Source organism: Ustilago hordei (assembly GCF_900519145.1).
Source record: "Ustilago hordei strain Uho2 genome assembly, contig: UHO2_contig_09, whole genome shotgun sequence".
NCBI lineage: Eukaryota > Fungi > Basidiomycota > Ustilaginomycetes > Ustilaginales > Ustilaginaceae > Ustilago > Ustilago hordei.
Window position 1 is genome coordinate 317,260 of NW_024545280.1, and position 25,762 is coordinate 343,021.

The 25,762-nt window shown below is 51.5% G+C and overlaps 4 protein-coding genes and 1 non-coding gene across 5 annotated transcripts; 3 read left to right on the forward strand and 2 right to left on the reverse strand.

The window, feature by feature from the left end:
- Positions 1–8,697: 8,697 nt before the first annotated feature.
- tRNA-Leu(AAG) lies at positions 8,698–8,803 on the reverse strand. The gene has a single exon. It is a non-coding gene; the product is annotated as a tRNA-Leu (tRNA).
- Positions 8,804–10,170: 1,367 nt separating this feature from the next.
- UHO2_04477 (uncharacterized protein) lies at positions 10,171–12,519 on the forward strand (the record flags this gene model as incomplete). The annotated part of the gene is made up of 1 exon (XM_041558469.1): positions 10,171–12,519. One exon carries the CDS (start codon positions 10,171–10,173, stop codon positions 12,517–12,519), a length of 2,349 nt encoding a protein of 782 aa, XP_041414403.1.
- A 1,117-nt stretch (positions 12,520–13,636) lies between these two features.
- Positions 13,637–19,843, forward strand: UHO2_04478 (uncharacterized protein; the record flags this gene model as incomplete). The annotated part of the gene is made up of 1 exon (XM_041558470.1): positions 13,637–19,843. One exon carries the CDS (start codon positions 13,637–13,639, stop codon positions 19,841–19,843), a length of 6,207 nt encoding a protein of 2,068 aa, XP_041414404.1.
- A 492-nt stretch (positions 19,844–20,335) lies between these two features.
- Positions 20,336–22,684, forward strand: UHO2_04479 (putative methylcrotonoyl-CoA carboxylase biotin carboxylase chain; the record flags this gene model as incomplete). Its single annotated transcript, XM_041558471.1, has 1 exon — positions 20,336–22,684. One exon carries the CDS (start codon positions 20,336–20,338, stop codon positions 22,682–22,684), a length of 2,349 nt encoding a protein of 782 aa, XP_041414405.1.
- Positions 22,685–23,075: 391 nt separating this feature from the next.
- On the reverse strand, positions 23,076–23,753 carry UHO2_04480 (uncharacterized protein; the record flags this gene model as incomplete). Its single annotated transcript, XM_041558472.1, has 1 exon — positions 23,076–23,753. One exon carries the CDS (start codon positions 23,751–23,753, stop codon positions 23,076–23,078), a length of 678 nt encoding a protein of 225 aa, XP_041414406.1.
- Positions 23,754–25,762: the final 2,009 nt, after the last annotated feature.

Genomic DNA, 25,762 nt, shown 5'->3' on the forward strand with positions numbered 1-25,762 from the left:
TGCTCCTCATCGTAGTGTGTGTGTTGTATCACCACTACCTGACGTCCGAAGGCGCCCATAGCAGGTTAGCAGTCTGGATCAAGATAGAACCAAAGGCAGTAGTCCACTGCAGTCCGGGGATCACTTCAAGCATCAAGTCAACACACTGGACACTCGTGTTGACGCCACCAACCTTATCACCAACACCATCAACCTCATTATCATTGACATCACCAATCTCATCACCAACACCATCAACCTCATCATCATCAACACTCACACCAGACCTTGGTGTCATCATAACCAAAGCATTGATATTGATCGTGCCGAGCTACCCCTGAACGGAGTGTCCACAGAGGTCAGCCGAAACCTATGATAGTATATACAATGAATGCCACCTGCTGTCACTGCACAACTTGATAGTCACCGATACCGAGACAATAGCTGTCGCACAGTTTGATAGTCACCGAGTATCTTGACAGACCGACCTGGGTTTCAGGCGTGAGACCCCTGACAGGTTGCCTCATCTTCCAGTTCTGGCAGTTGATGTAAACCAGCTCGCTGACCTTGAACTCGTTCGTCATGGGACCGAATGCGCAGGAAGCAGGAAGATCCGAAGTCATATGAAGAGGAGTGCAGGAATTGCAGGATTGGGCTAAGCGAGAGTTTAAGGCAAAGTGTCAGAGGTCATGCACCCAAAACCTGATATCTGTAATAGAGCCGCACCTATTACGAATTCTGTCAAGTTATGTGACAACGCTTGTGGTATTATGATGCTTCTCAGCGAGATATGTAGTAGAGATGTCTCTATCACTTTCTCACTTGAAGATGCAGGAATGGTTTTGCTATTGCAGGTTTTGACTAACTGCTGTGGACACTCTGTCCAGAGGTAGCTCAGCACAATCAATAACTTGAATGTATTGCACAACACCAAAGGTCTGGTGTGAGTGAGATGATTGGTAGTGCCAACATGAGTGTCCAGTGTGTCAACTGAATGCTTGAGGTGATCCCTGGACTGCAGTGGACTACTGCCTTCGGTTCTATCTATATCTGGACTGCTGACCTGCTATGGGTCGCCTTCGGATGTCAGGTAGTGGTGATACAACACATGCACTATGATGAGGAGCAACCTTGATAGATTGCTGCTATGCTGACTGAAACTAATATATACTTATGCTGAAGTGATAACTAGTTATGATGTTTGTAGAGTGGATGAGGATCCACTCGACCTTTGATGATGAGAAAGTATGGTTATATACCTCTTCACAGCATCGCCAGCGACGCTGCTCCTGCTCTCTCTCTCCAGAGAGTACCTTCTTCATCGAGTACTGTACAGGGGCCCCTCTAGCACTGCTCCTCCTTCTTGCTATCCTGCTTGCTTGGCACCCCTGTGCCTCCTGAGTGGCATCGACTCCTTGGACACTGCTCCTCCTCCTCAGGACCTGCTTGCCAGTTTCCTATACACTGCTCCTTCTCCTTTAACCGGTGACAGTTCCTTTGACTCTTGTCTCTCGAGCCCCTGAGTGGTAACCATCTGCATGCTCCTTGAGCTTGGTCCTCTTCGTGGCTGTGCCTGGCCCTCCTCACATATGGGCCCAGTCCTCTTTTGCATGTGAGTCCATAGGAGTCCATGGTCTCCATGGAGACTGCACTACAACCATGCTCACCACTGGTATCGACTAGATCTCCGATACCTGTGCTCCTTCCATATGAACCAGTGACCCTCCTGCTTCCTGAGCATTCAGGCCCATGACAGATGGCAATCCACTCCTCTATTATGATGGGGAGCATGGTTTTATACCTTTCTTGTAGTGCCGCCCATGGTACTGCTCCTTCTCCTCCTCCCTGCTATCCTCCCCATCTGTCCCTGTAATGCCACTCGTTGGCACCACTTCCCTAGCCTCCTGCAGATGGATGGATCTCCTGCTGTCTCATCTCCATTAGGGGTCAGTCCCACTTCATCTGAGTGTGACTCACACCCCCTCTCATCACTCTCTTGTCATCAGCACCCACCTGTTGGCCCTGACTTCATCATCATGCCAGGTCCCTGCTTCATCCAGTGATGTCCCCCCTTTGTACAGTGTCCTCCCCTCATCCTATCAGTGATGGGGTGCCTCTCTGACCAATTCTCATGAGATCTGTCATACCCAGCATGATATTATGATCCCCACCAAACTCTGTTGTAACAACATCATTCCTACAGATCCTACTGAGTTATGCCATAGGATCATTTCTACTACTGATCTCAGCGAACTCTTCCTTAAGCTCTCGTTTAGCCCGATCCTACGATTTCTGTGCTCCTTCATATGACTTCACTTCTTCCTGTCTCCTGCGCATCCGGCTCCCATGACACAAAGTCACCGAGATTTGTAGTAGAAAAAGCTCTATGGCAGATTATGACCAAATCAGTACAAGCAGGAGGTTACAGCAAAGCCCACCAGAATCTGTAGTATCATGATTGTACAACAGATCCCGCAAGGGACACCAATCTCACGAATCTCACCACGAGGCAGACATTGAGGACATTGGTGACATGGGAGCCGGATGCGCAGGAAGCAAGTGTCATGGGCCTGGATGCGCAAGAAGCAGGAAGATCTGTCAACTCATATGAAGGGAGCACAGGAATCAAGGAATCAGGCAGATCATGGGACTTGCAGAAGAGTTCACCAAGATCTGTAGAAGAAACAGCTCTATGGCAGATCTCACCCAGATCAGCACAAGAAAAGATGGTATCATGAATCCTGCCAGGATTGGTAGTAAACAAGAATGTATGGCATATACCACAGAGATTAGTGGCAAGAATGATCATATGACAGACCCAGTAGGGATTAGTGACAAGGACATTTGAGGTCACCACTGGATGAGGTAGGGACCCTACACAATGATGAAGTCAGCATAAGGAGATGGGTGCCAAAGTCAGGAGGTAGATGGAAGAGGGGGTGTGCATTATCATTAGGATGAGGTGGGGCGACCCCTATCAACGATGAGATGATGCTGGCTCTCCTTGACCCAGGAGCAGGAGAAGCAGGGCTCAGCAAGGATGAGACGTTTCAGTAGAGACCTCTACCACAGTACTTGACAAAGACAATATCCTCTGGAGAGGGAGCTGGAGCAAAGTCGCAGGCAACACTGCAAAGTTGAATATAAACCATGCCTTCCCATCATAAGTGGTTCAGTGGATCTCCATCCACTCTACACCATAACTAGTTATCACTTCACACAAGTATATATTAGTTTCCAGTCAGCAAAGTCACAATCACAAGTTGATTGCTTCCATTGTAGTGTGTGTGTTGTATCATCACTCACTGACATCCATAGGCAGTTCATAGTAACCAGCTGCCCAAATAATGATTAGAACCAAAGGCTGTCATCCACTGTGGTCTGGGGATCACCTCAAGCACTCAGTTGACACACTGGACACTCATGTTGACACCACCAACAATCACACTCACACTAGACCTTGGTGTCAGTACCACATTCCTATAGCTATTGATCATGCCAAGCTACCTTTGGATGGAGTGTCCACAGCAGTCAGTCAAAACCTGCAATAGCAAAACCGCTATTACATCTTTGGGTGAGAAAAGTCATAGAGGCTTCTCTATGACATACCTCAATAGAAATAGTAATACAAAGCACATTACCACATATCTTGACAGGATTTGTAATAGATGCGTTTCTATTACAGATCTCAGGTTTTGGGCATGCGACCTCTGACACCGCCTTCGGTTTCAATCGATATCTGGACCGCAGTTGGTACCGCCTTCGGATGATGTCAACGAGCAGTGATACAACACATGCGCTACAGTAGAAGCAATGCTATGTGTTTGCAATTTGTTGATGGAATACTAAGTATACTTATTTGTAAAGTGATAGCTAGTAATGTATGGTGTAGAGTGGATGGGGATTTACTCAACTACCACAATGAGGAACAAGTGTGTGTTATATGGATGTCCTTGTTGTATCACTGGCAACACCACTTGTACCCCTTGTGATCTCCTCCTACACTGCTCCTCCTCCTCTTGACTCTTCCTCCTAGCAGTCTTGCTTGTTCTGCTCCTTAACACTGCATCTATTGCTCCTAGCAGATGGAAAGCCTTTGTGCCACTTTATTACCAATAGGGGCCTTCCCCACTTCATTGGAGTGGCAACTCACACCCTCCTTCATCTCTCCCATCCTTTGCTCCTGAGTTCATCATCAAGTCGGCCCCCTGCTTCATCAGGGTGGCAACTCAATGTCCTCAATGTCTGCCTTGTGGTGAGATTCGTGAGATTGGTGTCCCCTGCAGGATGTGTTGTACAATTGTGATACTATGGATTCTGGTGGGCTTTGCTGTAACCTCCTGCTTGTACTGATTTGGTCATAATCTGCCATAGAGCTTTTTCTACTACAGATCTCAGTGAACTTTGCCTTAAACTCTCGCTTAGCCCAATCCTGTGATTCCTGCACTCCTCCTCATATGGCTTCTAATCTTCTGTAAGCGGTCATGCACCAGAAACCAGATTGGGTGCCTCCAATTGGTATCGGTGAGGACAATTGAGTAAGATCTACTTGGGATGTTTTGACTAAATGTAACCAGATGGCTTTGTACTGGTAGGTCTCAGCTGACTGCCTTGAACACTCCATTCAGAGGTTGCATGGCACATCTGTTATTCTTTGGAGGGAGAGTAATACACCCTCCTTTACAGTACAAGTGTTCATAGTACTGCTGCTAATGCTCTCTAATGTCATCTGGGCTGCAATATGCTTATTGCCTACAGAGGACAGGAGTTACTGGACTGCAGGTGTTGGACACTGCCTACAATAACTGACTGGACTGCAGATGTCAAGCAAACACCACCTACAGTAAGGGACTGGACCACAGGTGTTGAGTAAACACTGCCTACAGTAAGGGACTGGACCACAGGTGTTGAGTAACACTGCCTACAGTTGACAACTAATGGTGATACAACACACATGTTTGAGGTGTCATTGCAAAGCTCTGCTATTGCAATGATATGTAACTATGAGTCAAGTAAAGAGTATGTAAAGTATAGAGTAGAGTGGATGAGGATCCACTCATATGCTATGGTAGAATGAGAGTTTTTATGCATTTGATTGGTGTTGCCTGCAACACCTCTCCTGCTCCTCCTGAGAGGCCTTCATCTGCTTTCAACACCCTCTCTCCTGCTGGTGTTGACCCCTTTGATGCTGTGCCTCTACCATTTGCACAGCATATTGGTTTGTGCAACACTGCCCCTCCACCTTCATGCTCTTTCTGCCTGGTGATGTGTGACAACCCCTTTGACACAGCTCCTCCTCCTCATAGCCAATCCCCAGTCTTCTTGACAATGCTCCTTCTCTCTTCACCAGCAACCACCTTCTCGTCCTTATCTTGTGAATCCCTTAGCCACCTGTTGGGCTCTGTGACCAAGCCCCTTGATCATGTGGTCACCCCTGTGCTTGGTCCTATGTGGCTTATATGCACATACCCCTTGAGTGGTAACCATCCACATGATACTGAGCTTGGACCCCACTCCCATGTGTGGTTATCTCTGTACACTTCTCCTTCTAATGCTGGTATCCTCCTTCCTGAATCTCCCAATGCTTACTCATGATGGCTGACTTGCTGAACCATGCTGATCAGGGTGATTCCGATCGATCCTTGTGAGATTAACCAGGATCCCAGAGTTCGGTTGATCCCACAAATCATATGTGCTACCAACCTGATGTCAGGGGTCTCGCGCCTGAAACCCAGGTCGGTCTGTCGAGATACTCGGTGACTATCAAACTGTGTGACAGCTATTGTCTCAGTATCGGTCTTGACAAGCTGTGTCGCTCGGCAACTATCAAGTTGCACAATGACAGCAGGTGGCATTCGTTATATATACTATCGTAGGTTTCGGCTGACCTCTGTGGACACTGTCAGCGGTCGCGCGCCTGAAACCTGAGATCAGTAGTAGTATCAGTACTATCACCGATTCTGTCGAATTATGCAACAGCACTAATGGTATTCCGATTCTTAGTGAAATATGCAACAGAGCCTTCTCTGTCACCTTTCTCATTAGAATCTGTAGTTGTATTATCGTTATGACAGATTTTGACTAACCGCTGTGGACACTCCATCCAGAGGTAGCTCGGCACAATCAGACTATGATACAACTCTAAGTGAGCTTGATGTTGACACCAATGGTCTGGTGTGAGTATGGGTTGATGACGCCAACACGAGTGTCCAGTGTGTTGGCTAACGCTTGAAGTGATCCCCGGGCCGCAGTGGACATCTGCCTTCGGTTCTATTGTTATCCGGACTGCTGGTTGCTACAAACTGCCTTCAGACATCAGGAAATGGTGATACAACACATGCACTTCGATGAGGAGCGATCTGTTGATTACTTCTATGCTGACTGTGACCTAATGATACTTATTGCTTGAAGTAATACTAGTTCATTTGATGAGAGTAGAGTGGATGAGGATCCACTCGACCATTTGTGACAAGGAGGTAGGACTATATACCTCTTCGCAGCGTTGCCAGTGACACTGCTCCTGCTCCCTCTCTCCAGAGGGTACCCTCCTCATCGAGTACTGCACAGGGATCTCCAAGGAGGCACCTTCTCTGTTTCAAGCCTTGTCCCTCCTGTCTTTCCTGAGCTGTGTCAACTTCATTGACACTGCTCCTCCTCTTCATGTCCCTTTCGCCGGTGTCCTATACACAGATCTCCTTCCTTTGACTGGCGACAGTTCTCTTCTACTCCTGTCCTGTGGGCCCCTGAGTGGTAACTGACTGCATGTCGCTGAGCTCGGTCCCTCTCGCATGTGAATCATCATACGGACATCCTTACTACCGATCTCCACAGAATCTGCCACATGATCTTGCTTGCTGCAGATTCTGGTGGGATTTGTGATATTGATGATGCTCGTGCCGATTTCGCTGTGATCTGCCATAGAGCTGATTCTACTACCGATCTCAGTGAACTTTGTCACAGCTCCTCCAATCTACCCAATTCCATGATTCCTGCGCTACCTTCATATGAACTTCGGTCTTTCCTCGTTCTGCGCACCCAGGCCCATGACAGACACTCTGTTCAGGGGTAGCTCGGTGTCATGGGCCTGAATGCTCAAGAAGCAGGAGGGTCACTGGTTCATATGGAAGGAGCACAGGTATCGGAGATCTAGTCGATACCAGTAGAGAGCATGGTCGTAGTGCAGTCTCCATGGAGACCATGGACTCCTACGGACTCACATGCAAAGGAGGACTGGGCCCATATGTGAGGAGGGCCAGGCAACACGAGTGTCCAGTGTGTTGACTTGATGCTTGAAGTGATCCCTGGACCACAGTGGACTACTGCCTTTGGTTCTATCTATATCCAGACTGCTGGTTTGCTATGAACTGCCTTCAGATGTCAGGTAGCGGTGATACAACACATGCACTACAATGAGGAGCAACCTTGATAGATTGCTACTATGCTGACTGGAACTAATATATACTTATGCTGAAGTGATAACTAGTTATGATGGGTGTAGAGTGGATCAGGATCCACTTGACCTTTGATGATGAGAGGGTATGGTTATATACCTCTTCACAGCATCACCAGCAATGCTGCTCCTGCTCTCTCTCTCCAGAGTGTACCTTCTTCATCAAGTACTGTACAAGGGGCCCCTCTAGCACCACTCCTGTCCTCCTTGAGCTATCCTGCTTGCTTGGCACCCATGTGCCTCTTGAGCTGTGTCAACTCCTTTGACACTGCTCCTCCTCCTTGCTGTCCTGCCTGCTTGGCACCCCTGTGCCTCCTGAGTTGTGTCGACTCCTTTGACACTGCTCCTCCTCCTCAGGACCTGCTTGCCAGTTTCCTATACACTGCTCCTTCTCCTTTGACTGGTGATGGTTCCTTTGACTCTTGTCTCTTGAGCCCCTGAGTGGTAACCATCTGAGCTTGGTCCTCTTCATGGCTGTGCCTGCTCCTTGAGCTTGGTCCTCCTTGTGGCTGTGCCTGGCCCTCCTTGCATGTGGCTCATGTCCTCCTTTGCATGTGAGTCCATAGGAGTCCATGGTCTCCATGGAGACTGCACTATGACCATGCTCTCTACTGGTATCGACTAGATCTTCGATACCTGTGCTCCTTCCATATGAACCAGTGACCCTCCTGCTTCTTGAGCATTCAGGCCCATGACACCTGATTAACTTGTCAACTCTCGATGATCACCACCAATCAATTTGGTGCACACTTCATATGCTGACCCGCTGACCCTGTGACATCTTCCTGCTTCTGCACATCCAGCCCTATGACAACTGCCTGGTCAAAGGAGCGAGAAAGCCAGAAACAATGCCATTTAAACTCCATCTGAGAGCAAGCACCCCAACGTCGCTCTAAAGTCGTGTGTAGCCAAAAATGGGGTGGGAATTGTTCAAGATTCAATCATGTTAGGTGGGTCTTGGATGAGAAAGTCAAGGTGGGCAGTGTGTGGTGGAAAAGGGGGGGGGGTTGGAGCCCCAGATCTGTGGTGTTGGCCTGCACTGAGTGTTGTCAAGATGATTGTATTAGGCCAGAAGAGTTGGTGTGTAAGGGGTTTGCAGTGTTGCAGATGGCAGAGTTTAACAAGCATCAAGAACCATCATCTCAAAAGGGTTTAAACACCATTACTCATTCATTGTCTGATGAATCTTGTTCGAAATTTGGTGAGGGTGTTCCCCTCAGAATTCCGCGTTCATGGTGGCGAAAGAAATGGACAAGAAAAAGGAATGGTGACAAGAGTGGGATTCGAACCCACGCCCGAAGATAGCAGGTCTTCCTGATTTTGTGCAGGATATCTTCCTTAATGCTACGCCTTAGACCACTCGGCCATCTTGCCTTCGATAAGAGAGGAGGAGCACATTGCATTTATCAAAACCTGACATAATTCGTAATCAAGAAAAGGTCCTCGTGATTTGCGCTTTGTTGACACTGCACACTCAGACCGCGCTAAGGTATACGAAATTCTACGCAGTGGGAACCCAATGCGACAGGGTCCCGGTATACGCTCGCCTGATTCAGCCTGTAGAAGGGGACTCAGGTCCTAGCATAGCCTTGGGGTCACTAACGCAAGACAGCACCGCTTCAAGAGACCTTGATGTCTCTGCATCGATCGGTGCAGTGCAGAGGAGAGGAGAGGCAGGAAGGATAATAAAGTCTGTTTGAGAGCATGACTGTCTTTGGATGGCCAGTATCTTGCACATAGTCTTGAGGCAGACGTTGGTGATGCTCCTGCTGCTTGCTTAAGGATTGTATCGATTGCAATGCGAACGAAAAGAGAACAAAGATGTATCAGAGTTGAAGAAAGGAATGTGCCAACCACCGACCCACCTCCTTGCCCGGCCTGATAGAAGGGGAGCAAAAGGAAGCACGGGTGCTGAGACGTTGGATCGCGGACCTAACCCAACCTCTTGAACGTGCCCTGCCAAGAGAACGTCCAAGGTCAAGCGGCTGGGCGGTGACGGTGCGAGGGCTCAGCAAACGGAATAAGATATCGAGCCCCCTGGAGTCGCGAGTTGATCTAGACCACCTTTGACGCTCACCTCATGGCCATGGAAGTGCTGCGAAGTAGCGATCCGCGAACAGATCACCACTTCAGGCCGAGGGAGCAACACTAGGCGGTCAGAAGTTTGCTGCACAAGGAGAAGAAGAAAGGAGGATCAACGGTTTCTGCTGATCCTTTATTCTCGCAACTTTTGCCAAAATCTTCTCAAAAGCAAACCGCAGCAGCATCACGTGTGTCTGCCACAAGATGAACATGTGAGATCAAAGTAATAAACAAAGACCCTGGAGCGCAAAAAAAAGAAAAAGAAAAAGAAAAAGAAAAAACAGTCGCCGAAAGCGGAGGTGCGAAATTGCAGCCAAAAGTGGAGGCACGCGTGACCAAAAATTTACCGCCTGGACTCAATCGCACGAAACAAAATCGAAATCGTATATACTAAGTGGATTGCAGGCAAAGACCGAAACAAAGAGGCTGTGCGCGTGACTTGTTATCACGTGCTCTTTGCAGACCCTGACGATTCAAGCAGCAAGCAAGGGTCCAAAGCATAGACCTCACCGCCATTCATCACCAATCCACCACCACCACCCTCAACAGCTTTCATCAACACCTCTCGATCCCTCGATTCAGCGCCAAAGCTCCGCTGCCCTTCCTGCAGCGGAAATCTCGTTTGCACAAGCGACTGGCCACGACAAGGATGAGCCAGGATGGATCTTAACTCGCCCTTTGCGGACCCAGATGGTCCAGAGCCATTGCCACCGCCAACGTCTTCGGGCAGCCTCAAGTCTTGTATCTTTGAGCAGTCGCGCATCGTCCATCCATCAACAAGTCAGCACAGAAGCCCAAGTCGGTCTCGACAGGATGACATCCGCGAAGAGTCGTTTCACGAGAGCGTGCAAGCAAGTGCTGCATCCATTGGCAGAGCATCCAGCAGTCGGCACGCCGCCACGAATGGGGATGGCATCGAGGGCCACAGTACCGATGCTGCCGGCCCTGCAGAAGGTGACAATGCCGACGACCAAGATCCCGAGGACCTACTTTCAGATGAAGAAATCGGCCTTATCGCAAAAGATGCTCGAAGGTCGAAAGCATCGCTACTGCCCACCAGATCATCTCGCTCCTCGAGTAGATCCAGCAGGCGCCGCACAAACACATCAGATCCACGTTCTCGAGCATCTGCGGTCGGAGGGCTCAACGCCAAGCAGAAGGCACTGTGGATGTGGGCTAACGTCGACAATCTCGACGCTTTCCTGCAAGAAGTATACGCCTACTATCTTGGACGAGGTGCCATCTGCATTGCACTCTCACGTTCGCTCAACCTCCTCACAGTTGCATTCGTCATCTCCTTCTCCACCTTCTTGTTAGGATGCATTGACTATTCGGCGATTCGACACGACGGTCAACTAGGCGATGTTATTGTGGGCCATTGCGTAGCCCGCTTCTCTCCAGGTACCAGGGTGATGGTGTTTCTGCTGGTCGCAGCATTCGGCTGGCAAGTAGTACAATTCCTGCTTGGCCTATCGAGACTGAGAGCGATGCACGGATTTTACGAACACCTTCTCGGCATCCCGGACGCGGATGTGCAGTCCATCCCGTGGCACGAAGTAGTCAACCGCATCTCGGCTCTGCGTGAACAGCATCCCAACACCTCGCTCAGCTCAGCGGACGAGATTGAGCTTGAGGATCGAGCAAGTGCATCACAGCAACAGCGACTGGACGCACACGATGTAGCTAACCGCATCATGCGTCAGGAGAATTATCTCATCGCGCTGTTCAACGAGAACATCCTTGACCTCTCGGTGCCTGGCCTACGCAATCGTAGTCCAGCGCTGACGCGAAGTCTCGAGTGGAATCTCAACTTTTGCCTTTTAGGCTTCCTTTTCGACTCGAATGGACAAGTACGGCACCAGTTCCTGTCGGAAGGCTATCGAGCTGATCTGATTGAAGGTTTACGACGACGCTTGCTGTTCATGGCGATGGTCAATGCCATCTTTGCACCTTTCATCGTGCTCTACTTGTTGGTCTACTCTTTCTTCCGCTACTTTGAAGAGTATCACAAAGACCCGTCCAACTTGGGATCTCGACAATACACGCAATACGCACGATGGAAGTTGCGCGAGTTCAACGAGCTGCCGCATCTCTTCCGGAGACGATGTCATACCTCCTATGCGCCTGCGCAAAAGTACATTGACCAATTCCCCAAGGAGAAGACAGCCATCGTTGCGCGGTTCGTGGCATTCGTCGCTGGCTCGTTTACTGCCGTGCTTATCCTTGCATCGGTGATTGATCCGGATCTGTTCCTGCATTTTGACATTACACCTCAGCGCAACGTGCTGTTCTACATCGGGGTGTTTGGTGCCATTCTAGCCGTTGCTCGCGGTATGATACCGGACGAACATCTGGTGTTCGAACCCGAAGCAGTGCTGCGCGAAGTGATTCAACACACCCACTACCTGCCCCAGGAGTGGAAGGGTCGCTTCCATTCAGCTGAAGTGCATCAGGCATTCGGACAGCTGTATACGCTCAAGATCTACATCTTCTTGCAAGAGTTGCTCAGTGTAGTGACAACGCCGTTTGTACTGTGGCTGACTTTACCAGCATGTGCGCCCGAGCTGATCGACTTTTTAAGGAAGTATACGATCCATGTGGACGGGTTGGGACATGTATGTTGGTTTGCCGTGTTTGACTTTGCACGTCAACCAACAGCCAGTACGACGGGTGGTGCTGCGGCGAGGGAGATGTACCAAGATCCAAAGCGTAACGGAAGACGAGCGATAAGAAATGGAATCAAGGAGGGCAAGATAGAGCAAAGCATCCTTGGGTTCAAAGCGAATCATCCAGATTGGGATCCTGTCCAAGCTAGTACAGCTTCGATCCTTCCTTCCGATGCAGTTGCAGGTGCAGCGTGCCAGTATGAATACGGGAATGGAATGAACAAGTCGGATGCGCCACCAACAAGGACAACGACAACGACAACGACGGGTGGAGCCAAGGTGAAGGATTTGCTGGATCACATCTACAAAGGCAGAGGAACGACTGCTGCCAGTCGATGGTAGAGCGTTTACTTGCTCATCCACCTCCTTCATCTTGTTACAATGGAAGCAAGTATACTCGTGGCTCTGTACAAAGCAAGCCTAGATCATTGATACCTATGCATGTGTTTTGTGAGGGATAAGGCTGCATGCTGTGATGCGTTGCAACTGAGCAGAAAGCGGGGGGGGGGGGGATGCGATAGGACAGAGCGAGACGGAGCTGCGATCTGGCTCAGTCGTAGATCGGGGCCCAAGCCAAATGAGATGGAATTGGCAGGATTTTGGACGCTCTCTTCTGCGCTGCTGCCCAATCTTTGAGGTCGAATCGGGGGGGAGGGTCTTTTGGGGCCACTCAGCGCGTCGGCGGTTCTGTCAGATTCTCGCTTTCGGTCGCCTTTCTGGAGAGTCAAATCGAAAGGCGCGTTGAGTTGCAAGAGAGTGAGCCAGAGACGCCGAATTGGAGACATGCCTGCCAATGCTTCCTGATTACCATCATCCTCCTCCTTCCTCCTCCTCCTCCTCCTCATCATCATCGCCATCCTCGACCGCTTTCATCATCCGACCCCTCCCCCCCCGCCCTTTCATCTCCCTCTCTTTCTTCTTTCGGTCTCTGTTCTTTGGTCATCCCAGCTTCAACAACACGACCGGCTCCTTTCCTTTTGCTTCACCTCGGCTCTCAATCTTGGTTGATCGCATCTTCATAGCAGGGCCCTGCATCCGTCAGCATTTGCAATCGATTACAGGTCACGTCTGCTCAACCGTCGCAAGCGTCACTAGATAGAGCGGTGCATCGCTGCATCCTCCGTCGCATCTACCCCACCTACCACTCTTCAACGCGGCAAACATCTCGACGACACTGTCGATGAGCACCATCCTCTGTCCTTGTTCATTTTGCGTCTCTCTCTACTCAGATCAATCAGTCTCAACCTACATGCTCGCAAGTGTCGCTCACCAGCATCTCTTCTCTTCACGACGCTGACGTTGTGAAACGCCGAATCTCGATCTATCGAAAAGCGTCTACTCCAGGCTCAAACTACACTTACTCCTCAGTCTCACCGGAACTCCTCTTGCACCGATACCCTTGCTTCCTCGTCGATCAGCCGACGCGCGCTGAGTCGACCTCCCCGCTCTCTGGCGCGTCATGGATCCCAACATGTTTGGCAACAACTTTGCTGCCAACATATTTGGCCAGCAGCAACCACAGCCCAATGCTGGTGGTGGACAGATGGACGGCTCTAACCCTAACATGGTCAATCCTGCCATGTTCGGGGGCTTCGACCTGAGCACGCTCCAGAACAACCCACAGCTGGCCGCAGCCCTATTGCAACAACAGCAACAGCAGCCCTCACAGCCCAGCACACCACAGCAGTCACGCTTCAACCCTGCCATGTTCAACCCTGCCATGATGGGTCTCGATCCGAACAATCCTGGTGCAGGCGGCATCAACATGCAGGCCGCTGCTGCCAGTGGCGTCAACAGTCCTATGGGCACCTTCAATCCACAGATGCTCTTGCAACAACTTCAACAACAGCAACAGCAGCAACAACCGCCTGGTGGACAAGCGTCGCGGTGGCCTCCACAGCAACAGCCAAACCAACAACAACAACAGCAACAACAACAACAACAACAGCAGCAGCAGCAGCAGCAGCAACAACAACAACAACAACAACAACAACAACAACAGATGCAGCAGAACTTACTCGCACAGCTACAGAACGGTGGAGGAGGCATGTTCAACAATTTTGGTCAGATGGCTGGCATGGGTCAACCGCAGCAGCCTCAACAACCTCAACAACCTCAACAGCCTCAACAGCAACCACCGCAGCAAATGCAGTTCGGTGCAGGTCAATTCAACCCTGCTGCTTTCGGTCTCAATCCTCAGACGATGGCTTTGTTCCAGCAGAATCCGATGCAAGCCTTGCAGGCTATGCAAGCCCTTGGTCAGTTCAATCCGGGAGCCATCCCACCAGGCGCTTTCAACCAGCTCATGATGCAACAACAACAACAACAACAACAGCAGCAGAATCAGGCCGGCGAATCGTCACAACCGGGTCAGTCAGCTGCCATGTTTCAGCAAGCACAGAATGGAAACATGCAAGGTATGCTAGATCCTTCGGCGCTCATGGGCGGTACACCAAAGCAGCAGTCACAGCAACCGCAGCAACAGCAGATGAACATGTTCCCCGGTGGTGCTTCTCCGGTTCGACCCAACTCTGCCCTACAGCAACAACAGCAGCAGGCTCCCAACGGTCTTCCGTCGTACTTGCAGGCTGGTAACCAGAACCCAATGCAACCTGGTCAGTCGTCGCCCGCTCCCTCGCATCAGCAACCAGGAACACCGCAGCAGCAGCGCCGAGCCAATAGCAACAATGGCACTGTCCCTTCCACTCCCACGCCAGCCTCCAAGCCTAAGCCGCCACGGAAGAAGTCTGAGAAAAAGTCCTCGACCAAAGCAGCACAGGCACAAGCGCAAGCGTCGCAATCCCAGACACCTGTGATGCAGCATGCAAACGCTCCAGGTACCTCCAGCATGCAGCAGTCACCGAGCGCTTCGTCAATAGCTGGCATTCAAGGTGCTTCGCTACCCGGCAGTGCGTTTGAGCGCTCTCGAAGTCACACAAGATCTCCTAGTGTCTCGCTTGGTGGACAAGGTACTCCTTCTCAGATGCACACTTTGCCGCCAGGGATGCAGGCTATCTCACAGCCGCTGCAGCCGCAGCAGATGGGCATACCGGCTCAACAACCGCCGTCTCAGCAGATCGTACCACCCAACTGGGCACCAAGTCTCAACCCGCAGCAGCAGCAGGCGGTTCTGTCGAGAGCATTGGCACTTGCTAAGGCGCAGGAAGGTTCCGGTCTCACTCCAGTGCACACTTTGATGCAGATGGGTTACCTATTCCTCAAGGCTTCCAGCTTGCCTGGTGGATCTCATCCAGCCATGATGCCCAACGGAGGTATGGTTTTGACGATCAATGAAGCTCGTGGACTTGGTCTCATCCCTCAGCAAAGTGGACAACCAGGCCAGCCGGGACAGCCGGGACAGCCGGGACAGCCGCAGCGACAACCCTCCATGTCGTCCATGCCAGTGCAGCCACCACAGCTACAGCAACAGCCGCCAACATTGCAACAGCAGCAGCAGCTTCAGCAACAAGGCTTCGGAGCGCCTCCCATGACGCCTCAGCAGCAGCAACAGATACTCATCATGCAGCAGCAGCAACAACAGCACCTGCAGCAGCAACAGCAACAAATGCAGCAACAGCAGCAACAACAGCATCAACAACCCCAGCCACCCCTCGTCGCACCTTCACTTGGTCACCCGCACGGTCAGCGTCCTTCCACACCCGCTGGTCAGCATGCCTCACCTTCCAGCATGCGAGCTCCTTCGCCTATGGGACCCGCAGGAGCCACATCTAGCCCGGGCATGGCCAACAAGTCCCGTCCTCGTCAATCCAGTCTTGCTCTAAGTGGATCGGGCAGGCCCGACTCGCGGTCAGGACCAATTCCACCCAACTTCCAACAGGGAGGGCCACAAGGCTTGATGGCACCACCACCTGCTCCTGGTCAATTGCCACCAGGCATCGCTCCAGGAATGGCCATGCCACTGCAGGGAATGATGCCAGGTGGTCCGGCTGGTCAAATGCCACCAGGATTCGGGGGGACCGGCGCACCTCAGATGGGTCCCGATGGAACTCCCCAGATGCTCAAGCAGCAAGGTCGTCGTCCCTCGATGGTGCAGGATTCTTCGATGATGGGCACGCCGGACAACAGGAGACCTTCCCTTGCTGGTGGTATCCCAGGTACAGCCCCGCCCGGTATGGACGGCGTCGCTGCTACTACACCCGACCCGACGATGATGGCTGCAGCCAACGCAGCGGCAGGACAGCCATCGGCTCAGCAGCAACTGATTGGAAGCTTTGGCGGTGCAGCTACACCCACACCCAAAGGTCGAAAGGGCTCATCGGCTGCACTGCCGACTCATTCAGGTGCTCCTGGTGTTCCAGTCGTTCCCACACCGCCCGGCGCTGCCATCCCTGGAGGCGAGCCACAGTCGCTCCCTGATGCAGCTGCAGCCGCTGCGTCTGCGACAGGCAAGCCAACGACTTTGGCAGGTGGTGCTCCAGCTTTCGCACAGACTGTGCCCTCGAACTTGGCCAACATGCCCATGCTCCTCGGTGGTCCTGCACCAAAGGAGTCCGCAGTCGGTACGCCCATCACTCACTTCAACACTTGCGTGACTAAGCTCGACGATGCTATGCGACCTCAGCGTGCCGCTACTGATGGCAAGGGCGATGCCGGCAGCAAGAACGGCGATGACAAGGAGGACGATGAGATCTGGAAGCCACTCAGTGCAGAGCAAGAAGCAGAGTTGGTCGGGATCATGAAGCGAGACCTTGAGTACGAGAAGCTTTTCCGACAGCAACAGCAGCAGATGGAGAAATCGGTGAAAGAACGCATCGATGCTGTTCGACCTCCACGACGCAAAGCAACGGACGGCACCATCACCAAGCCCAAGCCTCTAGCCTGGTGGGAGCGTCCCGAGGAGGAAGACACTTCGGGTTTGGCTCGCGACATGTTCAAGCCCTTCGGCGTGCTTTTCCCCAATCAAAAGCGTGCCGACCTCGACCAAGGTCAGCGTGGTGCCCGTCCTCACATCCCTCTCAAGCGATCCATCATGGAGTCTGTTTCGCAGCAGGGCGAAGATCTGGTGCCCATCCGACTGGAGATCGATCACGAGCACTGGAAGTTGCGCGACACGTTTACGTGGAATGCTCAGGACTCGCACATCAATGTCGAGGCCTTTTCTCAGTCGATCTGCGAGGATATTGGATTGCCTGCGACAGTGTTTGTTCCTCAAATCAAGGAGCAGATCACCACGCAGATCATGGATCATCAGACGACGAGCGCGTTCAAGGCGAAGCCTACTTTCGACTTTAACGCCGACACGAGAGAGGGCAAGGGATCTCTCGAGGACAAGGACCTGCGCTGGTGGTCCAAGTGGCGACGTCAGGTCGAGCGTTTGCCTTTCGGCAACAAGCCCAGCAACACTGCGAATGCTGCTGCTGCCAAAGGAGAGGATGGACAAGATGTCGCCATGCACGTGGACGACAACAGCAGCGAGGAGGAAGAGGCACGATCGGAACCGCCAGAGATCGTCGACACAACTCCAGCTGAGGAGTTGCGCATGATGATCAAGCTCGACATCACCGTTGGCAGCATGAACCTGGTCGACCAGTTCGAATGGGACGCCAATGATTCGGATCCTGCCGCTGCTGAGAAGTTTGCCGAGACGTTTGCTGCCGACTTGGGTCTTTCTGGCGAGTTCAAGACGGCCATTGCTCACTCGATTCGCGAGCAGGTTTCAGTGCATGTCAAGTCGCTTGCCATGACCGGGCACACATTCGACGGACGACCGATCGCCGACGAAGAACTGCGTGCTGCGTTCCTTGGACCGGTCAGCAAAGCCAACCTGTCGCGAAGCGAGCTCGAGTCGTACAGCTTTACGCCTCGTTTGATGCAGCTTACCGAATCCGAGATCGAGCGTCTGGACCGCGAACGCGAGCGCGAAGCGCGAAGAAAGCGTCGTCAGACACGTGGACGTCGTGGTGTCAACTTGCCTGATCGCGATCCGCAAAAGACGCAACGGACACCCGCCGTGTTCGGCATTCAGACTGCTCAAACCGACTCGGCTTCGGCTCTGCAGAACGCGAATGGCCTCAGCGACCGATACGGAGGCATGTCAACACGACGAGCTGCTGCAGCTGCTGCCAATGCATCGATCGCACCTTCGCAAGCCCACGATCACGGAACGCCTACACCAGGTCCCGAGGGTCTTGGCCTGCCAGATCGGAAGAAGCCCAAGGTCAACCATCACGCCATCCACTTTGACTTCCCCGGTGGTTTGGGACGCAAGTCAGATCCAGGAGGACCCAAGTTCGCACCCGAATACACCGAGGAAGAGGCCAAGAAGCGTGCTCGATCGCCCGAAAACCAGGCGACTGGCTCTCAAGCAGAGAAAGCAGCACCCAAGCTCGTCTCTCTGTCGTATGCTCAACGTAACAACGTCCGACCCGAGGATCTGGAGAGACAACACCCGAACTTCCACGATGGAATGTGGTATTGCTCGAACTGCGGTATTCCCGGCACGCTTGCACCAGGACGACGAAAAGGTCCTTTGGGAGACAAATCGTTGTGCGGTCCTTGCGGAAAGTACTACCACCGACATCGCAAGGTGATTTTCCTCGAGTATACGCGCGATCCGGTGTTCCATATGAAGCAGCAGCAAGCGTTGAACCGCAAGATGGGTATCTCGAATCCTTTGATCGATACTGCGTTGTTGAATGCGTTAGGTGAACAGGAGGATTCGACAGAGCCGACGAGCGCTGCGGATACGCCTAAGGCGGATGATGCTACGGCAGGTGGAGAGGGGAATGGTGTGAGGAGGAAAGGAAGGCCACCAGCGTCGTCTAGCGCTCTCAGTAGGGGTGGAGATGGAGATGGAGGCGATCGATCGGATGAAGAGGATCTGCCGTTTGAGATGGTGGGTAGTCCAGATGATAGTGATTCGAGTTCGAGATCGAGCAGTGCCGAGCCGGTGCAGAGGTCGAGGAAGTCAGCGTCGGCTTCGCAGGGGAATGATGATGAGAGTGGAGCGGCGCCAATTGCGAGGAGGGCTGCGGCGGAGAATGCGAGGGAGAAAGTGTCTGCTTCCACCACTACTGCTGATGGTGATGCTTCCGCCACTGCAGAGGCTGCACCAGCAGCAGCGAACGAGCGAGGTGAGGTCAAGCAAGAAGCTACGACTACCTCTGAAGCTGCTGCTGTTGGCGAAAGCGGTGGTGCACCAGCAAGCACCGCTGATGCCTCTGCTACCAGCACAGAATCCAGCATGACCGCCACTTCAGCTCCTGGTGTTGCTGGCTCTCACTCGTCCATCCGCACCTCAACCTCGACCACCGCTCCGGCTGTCACCTCCAACGTCTCCCCCCGTCTAGCCTCCATGGCCAGCAACGCCACCCCTCCCGACTGGCTCTCAGAATCAGGCGCAGCACTGAAAGCTCGCTACCCTAACGATCGATTCGAAATCCAAGCTCGACCTCGACCGGCTGGTGTCCCTGCACCTCCCCAACCGGAATGGAGAGTAAGATGTCTCGACTGTCCCGGCAAACTCTACACGCCTGGACCAGGTGAAAGCCTCAACAATTTTGAAATTCATCTACGAAACAGACTGCATAGGGCAAACGTCAACAAGAGGGTGTATGGCAATAGCGGGCCTCCTTCCACAGCGGGTGGAGAGGGGGGAAACGATGCGCAGAAGAGTCCGAGTGTTGGGAATGCAGCCCCTCCATGAGGGGGGATTATTGTATTATTGTTTTCCTTTTCGAGATAAGATTATGTTTGCGACACTTGTACTGCTCGACAGTGTGTCAAGTGAGATAGAAGAGCCAGGGCTGTTGAGGGATATCAGGAGGAGGGGTCAAGTGCGGCTCGAGATGAGGCAAGGACCGTTTAAGCCGTAAACCGGGGCCGAACGCACAGGACACACGTTTGGTTCTGCGGAGAATGGGTGGGCGGGAATTGATTTGCGGGGCACCGGCTTTGTTGGACGTTACACGGACTTTGCTCGCTCTGTGCTGTCTCTCGGCAAGTTTTCAGCTGGATTTGGCGCTTGCAAACGCAGAAAGACACAGAGGAACAAGAGTTGCACACACACAAGGTCGTCTCTTTCTCTTGCGTCCATCATCTTGCTCGTTCGTCTGCAACCTCAAGTCTGGTCTATCTTTTTCATCTACAAGGGCCATCTCAGACTCAAGCAGAATTGAAGCGATCGTCTCGACCAATCATGTTGCGCATTTGGCAGTTGGCTCTTAAGCCTCGTTTTGCCGTTGCTCGTACTGGGGGCTTTGGCGCTCATATCGCTAGTCGTGTTGCTTTGCAACAGCTTCACACGGGCACTCGTCAAGATGGGATTGGTCTTGCTGGTGCTAGTGCTTCACTCTCGCTTGCACCTGTTCAGGCTGGAAATGCATCCACTCTTCCCACCATCGCCTCCGAATGCCTGAACGCCTTACCTCGAAAGATCTTGATCGCAAACCGTGGCGAAATCGCATGTCGAATCATCCGCACCTGTCGACGTCTAGGCATCTCCACCGTCGCAGTCTTCTCCGAACCCGACTCTCGCTCCCAGCACGTCCTGCTCGCCGATGAAGCATACTGTATTGGCCCAGCTGCTTCTTCCCAATCCTACCTTCGCCAAGATAAGATGCTTGCTATCGCTCAAAAGACTGGTGCCAGTATGATCCACCCGGGCTATGGATTCCTTTCTGAAAACGCCTCATTCGCTAAGCTGCTGGAGCTGTGCGAGGGCGTTACGTTCATCGGTCCTCCATCATCCGCTATTGATGCAATGGGAAGCAAGTCCGCGTCCAAAGAGATTATGTTGGATGCCGGTGTGCCTTGTGTGCCGGGATACCATGGGTGCAACCAAGAACAAGCGTTTTTGGCAGCTCAGGCGGAAAAGATTGGGTACCCAGTGCTCATCAAGGCGGTAAAGGGTGGCGGAGGTAAGGGGATGAAAGTTGCCCAAGACACTTGCGAGTTTGCTGATGCGCTAAGTTCGGCGCAACGGGAGGCTGCAAAGTCATTCGGGGACCCTACCGTGCTGATCGAAAAGTACCTTACCGCACCACGCCATATCGAAGTACAAGTATTCGCAGACAAGCACGGCAACGCTGTCTACATCTCCGAACGTGATTGTTCAGTACAACGTCGACATCAGAAGATCATCGAAGAAGCTCCCGCGCCAAACCTCTCCGATCACCTCCGTAAAGAGTTGGGGGAAAAGGCAGTAGCAGCAGCCAAAGCTGTGGGATATGTAGGTGCTGGAACTGTAGAGTTCATCCTCGATGCTAAAAAACCGGAGAACTTGTATTTCATGGAAATGAACACCCGTCTCCAAGTCGAGCATCCCGTCACCGAAATGGTTTCCGGTCTTGACTTGGTCGAGTGGCAGTTGGAAGTAGCAGCGGGTAATCGACTACCGCTGCTCCAAGATGAGTTGAAGATAGAAGGCCATGCGTTTGAGGCGAGGATTTATGCCGAGAATACAGAGGCAAATTTCCTTCCTGATAGCGGCAAATTAATCCACGTTTCTCTCCCGCCTACTACTACCATCACCCATTCCAACCCGGCGCTTACTTCGCCTACTGGAGCAGCAGGGGAGGTTGAGAGCGGGAAAAGGGGAGAAGCGGTAGTAAGGGTGGATACTGGTTTTATCAGCGGCGATGAAATCAGCGTACACTACGATCCGATGATTGCAAAACTCATTGTTAAGGGTAGAGATAGAAAAGAAGCTCTGCGGATAATGGAGAATGCGTTGAACAAGTATCAAGTGGTGGGGCCGCAGACCAATATCCAGTTCTTAAAGAATCTCGTTCGACATGAAAAGTTCCTCCAGGCTGACCTGGAGACTGGCTTCATTGAAAAGTATGGCAAAGAAGGCTTGTTTGGTGATCCGTATACCAAGGAGTCCGAGTTGTATGAAGCCGTCGCCCAAGGTGCCGTCTATCTCTACCAACGCCATCTCGAGGCTTCTGCTAAGAGTGGTTTGGCTAGTGCCCAAGGCAAAGGTTCCATCTGGACAAACCCTGCTTTCACTCGGCTTCAAACTCGAACGATGCCCATACACCACAAAACCCTAGGCGACCTCTCGGTTTCTGTGAGACAAACGATCTCAGGTACTTTCGACGTAACCCTTTCCCCCCCCTCCTCCCACTCCGGCACTCAAAACGACAACGAAAAAGATCAAGTGCAATTCAAAAGTCTGCGAACAACAGGCACAACAACTATCCCAACGACTGCACTAAAGCATACCGTATTCCTACCAACAGGTGTGGTAACCTCTTTTACCCTCCAACCGCCTTGCTGGTTCTCGAAAATCTCGGATGTTGCCGCAGTCGCAAACGAAAACGCGCTCATCAGTCCCATGCCAAGCAAGATTGTCGACTGCAAGGTCAAAGCAGGACAGAAAGTGAAGAAAGGCGAGACCCTGATTATTCTGGAAGCCATGAAGACCGAGATCAGTCTCAAGGCGAATAGGGATGCTGTTGTTGAGAGTGTCAGTGGCAAATGCAAGGTCGGGGGCATGGTGGCCGAGGCGACTCGATTGGTTGTGTTTAAGAGCGACGAGTAGAGTAGAGTAGAGAGAGAGAGAGAGAGAGAGAGAGAGGCTGCCTATTTTTCAGTGTACAGGATATAGAAACAGCCAAGTGTTGGTATGAGCAACAGTGTGATCACGGACGAACGTGGTTTGAAGCGTGTGTCTGTGTGATGGAATGTTGACAGAAAAGCGAATCTTTGGCTTCGATCTGCGAGCAACACTTGGCGACATGGGCTCAACTGACATGATCTCATACAATTCGCCTGCCATTACATGTGAATTGACTGGATACAATCGTGTTGAACCAACGATATGCTGGGCAAGTTGTGCGAAACGGAGAGCAAGATTCTGTCCAAGGAGCTGTTAGAAAGGGAACATTTCTAACACTTGCCAGCTTGCCAACGCTATCCTCGCTACCTCGTGCTCAAACGCGATAGCGCTTAGTACCTCCCTTCTCGAACAGCGCCCTGACAATCCAAACCTGCGCAAGACTGATTCCTACCATCATTCCACTTTCCACCACTGAATACCAAAAGATTTTCCTCTGCGTACTCTTGACCGTGTCGAAATTCCTATTCTCCCTCACCCTAAAGTATCTCTGTGTCCTTGTGATTTGCGTTAGCTTGTCGGCCATATTTGAAATCCCCTCTTCCAGTGGTGCGCTGTGCTCTTTCAAGAGTTTCGCTGGAGTAATGGGAAGATCGAGTCTGGGTTCGGATTCGACGGTGATATCGAAATCGATAAGTTTCTCAGCGACGGTAGACATTGCGTTTTCGAAACAAAACGTGTATTCTCCGACAGTGTTGCCGGTAAAGATGATATCCAGTTGTCTTTCTTTGTGCCCACCGATGATGAGTTTCGAGTCTGGGTCGGTTACGGTGTAGTCGATATCGAATTGACCGCCGGATTGAACGGCGAAATAGAAACCTACTTTTTCGCCTGCGGCATCTACCCACGCGTAGAAACAGGATCGTTCGTGGGGTTCCACGAGGGTTGTTAGTGCTGCGGCCGATACTTGGGATGGTGATAGCACGAGGATGATCAGAGAAGCGAGGAGCAGGGAGAGCACCGCTCGAAACGGCGTCGTTGTTGTGACGGTCATGATTGCAACCGAGTGCTCGTCCGTATGCGGTAGGATCTCGTGCGATGCCAAGTGAATTCGACCGTCGATCGTTAAGAGGCCCTTTCGGATAGGTTTCAGTGGGGACTTTGCGCTAACTTTTAGGAAGGAGGTTGGTCGTGTGACACGTGTTCGATGAGATGTTGCTCGTGATAGCGGAGGGTAAAGGTGCAGCCGGCTGCCGGTTACAAGCACACTCAGTGATGAGCGCGAGCAAAGGTGTAGGACTGGCGGTGAGGCCGATGAAGGATGGAGTAGGATGATGATGATGAGCAACAAGATAGATCACCAAGACAGCCAAGAATATGTCTCCCACGTTGCTGTCTGAGCGTTCCAGCTCACGACTCTCACCTCTTTTCTCGCACGAGATTACCCAGCCCTAATCTAACATGCTCACGAATTCCTTTGCTTACTCCACAAATCCTTCCTCTTGCCTCCGCGGGTCTACTGGCACCTGCGAGCGGTGTGCGAGTGTGCTCGTCCTGGCTGGTTCCAACATTGACATGTGAAATACATCGTGGACTCGAAGGTTTACTGGTAGACTGATGCGATATGCCCTCCGGTCAATCCTTTCCTTGATTGGGTACAGACCTGCAAACCTCGTGTCCAACTTTGGAGTCGGTCGCCTTGTTTTCCAGTTCCTCTGGTTGATACAGCTCGCGCATAAACTGTCCCACAAATTTACATGTCACCATACATCACTCTAATGCTCAATAGCCATAAGTTGTATTGCCACACTGTCTGATATCGTCTGAAAGCCCTGCTTTGTCTCTCCAAGACTGTGTAATTGATATTGACATTGACTGAGAAAATTGTGCTATGAAGAAGAGCCGAGATTTTTTTTATTGTGGGACAGTTTATGGAGCATGCTCCCAAATAGTGACACTGCTCCATTCCTGACCTTGTGGGCTTTTGACTACAATGAAACTTGCAATTTAACTTGGTGGGCACCTTCATACACATCAAAAGTAGTGATGTGGAAAGTTTCAGCTCAATCAGATGACTGTAAGTGATCCAGCAGTGCTTCCAGTCTGACACCATCATATCTATACCATCATGCCAAAAACCACCCCAGAGAAGTGCTGATCGGCAATCTTTCACCTCCAAAATGGGGAATCTACCCATTCAGTTGCCGAGCAACTCAGATTGAGCAAGTCTACTGTGAATCGCATCAGCAAAAGCGCCTCCGCTGATGTTCCAAAGTCAAAGGGGGGCCAGCTGAGAAAACTCCAGCATCATCATGTTTGCTTCCTGGACCACTATTTCGAGCTCAATTCCACCTCCACAGTCAGGAAAGCATGTCATGCACTGCAGGAGACATTTAAAGTCAAAGCATGCCCAACCACAGTAAGAAAAGCACTTCATTACTGTTGTTACAAAGCACAGAGGTTAGTGAAAAAACCAAAGCTACTCAAGAGACATTACAAAGCCCATCACAAATTTGCTAATGAGCACAAGGACATGACTGTTGAGGATTGGAAGAATGTGATATGGTCCAATGAGACAAAGATCAACTTCTTTGGACTGGATGGTAAGCAGTTCTGTTGGATTAAGAATGCCAGCTTCAATAGCAAGCTTGTCAGGCTGACAGTCAAGTTCGGCAGCAGCTCCATCATGATCTGGGGCTGTATGACATGGGAAGGGGTGGGAGGCATGCGCTTGGTGCTGGGTACAATGAATTCAGACCAATACATTGATATCTTGAATGACAAGCTTGTGAAAATGATCTCAGATTTGCGGCTTCAGCATGCATACACTGACATCACATTTCAGCAAGACAATGACCCAAAACACATGTCAAAGAAGACAACAACGTGGTTGGAAAGCAATAGCATTAAGGTTATGCAATGGCCAGTGCAGTCACCGGACTTAAACCCAATTGAACACCTCTGGCACCATCTCAAAATGCAACTTTCACAGTATAGTACAATTGCAAAGTCCAGGGATGAACTGCTCAAGAGATGTGAAGCTGAATGGACAGCGATCACTCC